This window comes from Hyalella azteca, unplaced genomic scaffold, assembly GCF_000764305.2.
Source record: "Hyalella azteca isolate HAZT.00-mixed unplaced genomic scaffold, Hazt_2.0.2 contig7645, whole genome shotgun sequence".
In the NCBI taxonomy this organism is placed as follows: Eukaryota; Metazoa; Arthropoda; class Malacostraca; order Amphipoda; family Hyalellidae; genus Hyalella; species Hyalella azteca.
Genome location: NW_025937765.1, coordinates 22,465 through 29,882, shown reverse-complemented (window position 1 = coordinate 29,882; position 7,418 = coordinate 22,465). Strand labels below are relative to the sequence as shown.

General features: G+C 39.1%; 1 protein-coding gene across 1 annotated transcript in view; it reads right to left on the bottom strand.

Annotated features, from left to right (window-relative positions):
- Positions 1-1,201: 1,201 nt before the first annotated feature.
- The window catches only part of LOC108668222, a 15,457-nt gene continuing 9,240 nt past the window's right edge, over positions 1,202-7,418 (bottom strand). The window contains exons 6-10 of the mRNA XM_047881328.1: positions 6,835-6,945; positions 3,586-3,760; positions 2,345-3,114; positions 1,801-1,939; positions 1,202-1,431 (exon numbers count right to left, since the gene is read on the bottom strand). Coding sequence (XP_047737284.1) covers positions 1,202-1,431; positions 1,801-1,939; positions 2,345-3,114; positions 3,586-3,760; positions 6,835-6,945 — 1,425 coding nt within the window. The remainder of the gene's footprint in view (positions 1,432-1,800; positions 1,940-2,344; positions 3,115-3,585; positions 3,761-6,834; positions 6,946-7,418) is intronic.

The window sequence follows — 7,418 nt, the reverse complement described above, 5'->3', positions numbered from 1 at the left end:
ACCCTTCTTATCACTATTCTCATATCTTATCTGCCATATTAAATACATACAAACGAGCTGATAATTCATCCAAGGCTTATCGATACTAAGACTGTCATGAAGGGTCTAGTTTGTCAGTGTTAAAGTGATACCAGTGTCGGCTGCAATGATGTTTCTATTCCTCAGTGCTAATTGATGAATTAGATAATATTGCTATTCGTTCTAGGGTATCATTGCCAAATTTAAAACATTCCCACAAATTTGCGTATATTTTTGGTGTTACGTCGATAAAATTTTTGTGGAAATATCGTCAGTCGATTTTAAGGGTAGATTGATTGACCGATAATTCGACTGTTCGTTGATCAGTGTCAATGTTTGCAGCGTTACAACTAGAAAGTAACTAATTGGGAAAATTCCGTCTTATTTTCACCGACGTTATTCCATGTCAACATAAGTGTTCATGAGATTGGCCTTTGCCTAGAGCTTCGTCCGTACGTTAAATCGACGACCCTCATAGTGAGGATGAACCACTGACCAGCCATTCAGTCTCTTGAGCCGCGTCACCATTGAGAGCCATTATGAGCCACTTGTGCGTTGTTATGTACTCTGAAAGCTGAGTCTGACCACTCAGGGCGTGCATGAGTCATCCGCATCATCTCTCTTCTATATGTAATCTTCTAAAACCTCTCTCTTCTATCGCGGACCAAGTTTTATAATTATTTTAACTGACTATTATGTGTCTGTCTCTTATACACATCTAGATGTGTATAAGAGACAGGGTCAGGACCACATTTGTCTTCTCTAAAATATTTATAAAATATTTAAATATAATTAAATATTAGGCAATAATAATATTGTATGCATTTTATATCTAAACATAATTTAAAAAAACATTGAATGGATAATATACATAATGCAATTGTTTCTTCACAAAATAAAAATGAGATATATTATTATAATACTGCATATACATTTGATTTATATACATTTTATATACAATTACAAAATTTGTAATATTGTACATTATAATATTGTACGCATTTTACATCTAATTAAAAATATTTCAAAGCTCTAAAAAAATTTAAACTCGTTTTATTAAAAATAATGCAATTTTTATAGAAGAAAAATTACAATCCTTTAAATCAAATATAAGTTAATGAAGGCACTACCTTAAAAATATAAAAAAAATGTCAACATAATAAACTTTTTTTTTATTAAAATATTACGGTTCTTCATTTTGCCCCCCGGGGGGGCGCTCTTCAGAAGGGGGGGTGTGGGAGGTCACCGCCCCCCCGTAGGGCACATCATCCTCATCCCCGAGGGGCGGGGGGATGCAAGAGGGGGGGTGTGAGGGGGTCTGTAGACCGCACAGACTTGAGGGTAGACCCACGGACGACAGACCAACCGACAGACCAACCGCCAGACCAGACACCACCGCATTCTTGGCTGCGCCTGTTTTCAAATTCAAAATTAATCTTTTTTAACTTGAACTTTTATTAATTTCATATTTTTTAAATTTTAACTTTTTTAAACTTGAACTTTTTCAACTTTAACTTGCTTCAATTTTAAGTTTTTAATTCAATTTTTTTTAATTTGAACTCCTTAAACTTATAAAAAAAAATTTCAAGAATGATATGTGAAACGCATCCATTTAATACAGCAAAGATTTTTTTTATTATAAAACGTATTAAGTTCCATGGTTGAAACCTTGAGTTCAAAGCATGCATTTAATTTGAAAATATTAAAAACAATTAAACAATAATGGATTAAACAATCCATTCAATTTGAATAAGAATATTATCTAATTATAAAATAACTAACCCAGTTTCTGAGAGAGGGCGCGGCCGTAGTAATAAGGAGGGTAGTTGGCACCCTCGAGCTCAGTGGCCGCCGAGCTGGCGGACGGGGAGGGTGTGTCGCTGCTCTCCTCCTCCCCGCCTGACAGAACGTCAGCGTCGCGCTGATTTAAAACGTAAGTATTAATGATCCGTACGAGCAGGAATAAAATGAACAAAGAATCCTAATGCATTAAAATTAATTTAACGGGATACGCCATTAAAAAAATTATAGGTAGTCTCATTTTGGTGATGGACATGTTCAAGAAATTCAATTTATAATCACTCAAATTTCAAATTCATTGAAGTTAAATCAAAAACTATTATATTTAAAACATTATTAATCAAATTTGAAATCTATAGAAATGAAAATCCATGAAAAGTACATATAGACAATTAAATGTTAACATAGACCATCAGCATATAAATCATGTATAGACTAGAGTACATATAAATAGAATTTTATTGGTTCAGATAAGTACATAAAACATATTATCAAAGCCCTTAACAAACACCTCATAATAATTCACCTCCCTGTTCCTGACGTATTTATCCAGGAACTCGGACACGTATTGTCGTGACCGTGTTTCCTTATCCACGGCTTCTTGCAACGTATCTCCTACACGCGGTATACGTGATACATCCGAGGTAAGAGACACGGTGGTCAACGTATCAGACCCAGCCTCACTCATAACTGATGGACTCAGAAGACACAGTTTACCGGCACTGAGTAGTTCAGCTGAATCAGCTGAGTCAGCGGCCGACAAGAAATTAGATTCGTTGTTAAAAAACGGCGGTCGCGCCGATTTGGCCGAGGATTCGTCGTCGAAAATTGAAGCGGTGCATTGAAAGTCGGGAACCGCACGAACCGCTGTCGGGTCTTTCGTGAAGGAGAAGTGGGGAGCGGGGCCGGAACCGGGGCCGGAACCGGGGCCGGAACCGGGGCCGGAAGTTGCGGGATTGCAGCCGGAAGTTGCGGGATTGCAGCCAGAAGTTGCGGGATTGTAGCCGGAAGTTGCGGGATTGTAGCCGGAAGTTGTGTGATTGCAGCCGGAAGTTGCGGGATTGCAGCCGGAAGTTGCGATATTACAGTCGGAAGTTGCGGGATTGCAGCCGGAACTTGCGGGATTGCAACCGGAAGTTGCGGGACTACAGTTGAAAATCTTGGTATTGTCGACTTTGGTTAGGATTTCTCCAGCTTCGGTGTCGTTTGAAGAAGAATTTTCTTTAGGACCACTAGGCCGGCCAGGCCTATCTGAGTCGGGACTGGCGATGTCAACTTTTTCGTGGCCGGCATAAGCTGCACATCAAAAGAGGTTTAAATATTGCAATAGAAATCAAAATTGAACATAAATTACATATAAAATAATTGCGCCAATTAGAAACAGGTAAATTATAGCAGGAGTTTGCTACGGACTTTCTAAGTAGAAAGTGATTGCTATTGACTTTGTGGAAGAAATTTTAATTTGATGAGTTGACACAAGTTAAGGAATCGACAAAAGTTAGAAATTTAATGCAAAGTAGAAATTTTATGAAAGGTAGAACGTTGACAAAAAAGTAGGAAGTTGACAAAAGGTAGGAAGTCAACAATTGACCCTTTGGGAGACCAGGACCCCTGGGGTCGCAACGGACCCCTGGCATCGCAACGGACCTTNTAACAGCCCCGGGCCACGCTATAACCTAATCCTGCACCATGGTTTGTTACCACGTACCAGTAAGGACGATGATACGTCCAGTGGTACCCAGCAGGTCCAGATGGTTCAGCACGTACCAGTAAGGACGATGGTACGTCCCGTGGTACCCAGCAGGTCCAGATGGTTCAGGGCCCAGCAGTATACCATGAGGACCTCCTCGAGGGGGCGGGGGTAGGGGGCGGCAGGGGCGAGGGAGTAGTCCACGGACAACAGGGGCACCCCGCACCCCACCGCCCACTCCCTCAGGAATATCTGCACCATATTAATTAAATATTACTGATATACCTACTAATTGAATATCTGCCTGATATTAATAAAATATTACTCATATATCAATTAAATTTCAACACGATAAAAAAATAATATTACTGAAATATTAATTAAATATTCGCACGATATGCAGATATTTAATAAAAAATAATAAACACAATGTGATAATATTGATCTATAATAAAAAAATGATATTATTTAAAATATCTGTGTTGTGAAGTAGAGAAGGGACTGAGCTATATTGAGTAATTATATTATTGGCAGGATGTGACTTGACCGCAAAGTTAGGAAAGAAAACCATGAGACCGAGGGTTGTTTATAGTTTGGAATGGCGAGGGTATCAAAGGGAACCCTTGTGGAACTCGAAACTGTCGCGACGTCAATACGAGGGTATAGGTTTAAGTTTGGGCGACACCAGCGTATGAAAGGACCTTAAAATTGGCGCCAAAGGCTGTTCTACGGAGGGGACCGTTACGCAAGCACGGTCTGCAGTCAGCGGACTTTGTAACGGCCGCGGCCGTGAGGCCGGCGGTTTCGCCGTTTTCGAACATTGACGGTCGCGAGAAAACTAGACCCATCGCGGCAGCATTGATTTCTGTAAGCGCGTCTAAAATCTACAAAGTACGGTTTACATCAACGGTACGGCTGCGACTCGGCCGTGAGGCAATGCGAGAAGGCCACGAGACGTTATAATTTAAACGTCGGCAATAAGAAGATTCAAGTTTTGAGCTCTGCGCAAGAATTATCATCGGTACGGTCATCAGCACAGTACGGTCACAGTTCTCATCAGAAGAAACGTTACGATCAGTCTTACCGCTTGCAAATAAAGGACCAGGCAATAATCTCTGTTGTAGAAAAGGCATGGCTAAATAAATTTTAGAGTGCATAAAATATGTTGTATAGTATATCATATATAAATAATGTCAACATTACCAAGATATTAATATTGGATTATGCAAGTAAAAAATTAATTAATTAATAAATTATGATAATCACATGGAAGCCAAAACAGTGGCAATGGAGAGTGCATTAAATATGTTATACATTATATTTTATTTTAATATTATACATTATATAGTAGCTAAATATGTCGGCATTACCATGAAATTGATCTTGGCTTATCCAATTAAAAAATAAATTAATAAATAATTATATTCACATGGAAGCCAAGGCACCAGCCACAGAGAGTGAATTAAATATGTTATATGCTGTATCACGCATATAAATATGTCAAAATTACAAAGAAATAAATCCAAGATTATCCAATTAAAAATCAATTAATTAATAAATTCTGATTATCGCATGGAAATTTAGGCAGCGGCCATAGAGAGTGCATTAAATACATGTGATAAAGAGGTGGGTGAGTGGGGAGTATGTATACAACCTCCTGTATGTTATACATCACATATATAAATATGTCAGCATTACCAAAAATTGAATCCAAGATTATCCAAGTCAAAAATCATTTAATTTTTAAATAATTATACTGACGTGGAAGCCAAGGCAGTGGCAACAGAGAGTGCATTAAATATGCTTTACATCACATACAAAATAATGTCGACATTACCTGGAAATGAATCCGAGATTATCCAAGTAAAAGTTAAATTAATAAATAATTATACTGACATGGAAGCCGAGGCAGCGGTCATTGAAGGCATGCATTAAATAGGTATACTTTACCTCACATAGGTACGAAACAATGTCGACATTACCAAAAAATTAATCATAGATTATCCAATTAAAAAATCGATTAATTAATAAATAATTATAGGTACAGACATGGAAGCCGAGGCAGCGGCCATAAAAGGCATGCATTAAATATACTTTACATTACATAGGTACGAAATAATGTTGACATTACCAAAAAATTAATCATAGATTATCCAAGTAAAAAATCAATTAATTAACAAATAATGATAATCACATGGAAGCTAAAAGAGTGGCAAAGGAGAGTGCATTAAATAGTATGTTATATCATGCATCACATACATAAACATTTCAGCATTACTAAGAATTGAATCCTAGATTATCCAAGTCAAAAATCAATTAATTAATAAATAATTATACCAACATGGAAGCCGAGGCAGCGGCCATAAACGGCAGGTACAAAATAATGTTGACATTCCCAAGAAATGAATCTTGATTATCCAATTAAAAAATCATTTAATTAATAAATAACGATACTGACATGGAAGCCAAGGCAGCGGCCATAGAAGGCATGCATTAAATATACTTTACATTACATAGGTACTACGAAATAAGATTGACATTACAAAGAAATTTATCATAGATTATCCAAGTAAAAAATCAATTAATTAATAAATAATGATACTGACATGGAAGCCGAGGCAGCGGCCATAGAAGGCGTGCAGGGGCACGTTGCTGAGCATGGTGATGAGTTGCTCAGGGTTGCTGGTGCAGTGAATGGTGATGAGGTCACCTAATCAACAACAGTACGGCAGCGAGTTTGGAGAAACATCAATGACTATGAAGACGAACACCACTGTTCCGTATTACGGTCATAATAAATTCTACGATTAGACCGGCCGTGAGACAACGCGGGAAATACGGCCATGAAGAAAGAGCAACTGTGAAAGAAGACGCGAGAATACAGCAGCGGTACGGCCGCTGAACATACGGCCGCAAACGTGTACGTGCATTATACGGTCGTTCACAACAGTCGTACGACTCAACGGAATTGACATGTATCAACGTTTTCTTGTAGAGAAATTTTCTTGATGTTAACTCATAGCTTCTAAATTTTGATCGTGTTCAGATTACCCTTTTTCATGGACTAGAGATTTTTGTTGACGTAGGATGTGAAATTGAATTTTCCAATTTAATATGGAATGTAACCGTGTTTCTTTGCAACCCACTCTCTGTACGATATTTTTACCGTAAACCTATTCATACGAGAACCTTTTCACATGACCCACCTCTTGACCCACTTCATGACCCACCTCTTGACCCAATTCATGACCCACCTCTTGACCCACTTCATAACCCACTTTATGACCCACCTCTTGACCCACTTCATGACCCACTTCATGACCCACCTCTTGACTCTTGGTGCTCTGCGCCACGAAGCCTCCCCCATGACAGTGCAGCAGTAGCCCCGGCGACGGGGGCCGCACCTCCCCCCCACGCCGCGGGGAGTCTGCCCCAGGCTGTCATGAGGGGATTAATGGCATCACATGGGGAAGAGTGAGTGGTTGAGGTTATCAGAGTGAACCCCAAGTATTTATAGCACATTTTCTCATTTACGGAAAAAAATAAGCTATTGTGCTCGTCATGTCCGTCCGTCCGTCCGTCCGTTAAGTCGTCCGTCTCGTCTGTCCGTCTGTCCTTGACTTCACGGACGGACGACAAAATTCCCTCTCTGTCACTCTCTAAAGTGCGTACTAATCTAATTTTTTTTAAAATACCTACGCTCAGTCCAAGGAAAAATATTTAAAGCTTTTTTTTAAATATGCTCAGTCCAAGGCTAAAATAAAGATGCCAGTAGGCCCGCTTAAGGATAACGAAGTCATTGTCGGAGATGATCAGGGCATGTGTGAGTTACTGGGATCTCAGTTTGAATCAGTGTTCAGTAACCCCCGCTACTCAAGGGAGGAGAATGAAATTGAAGTTCTCCAGGAGC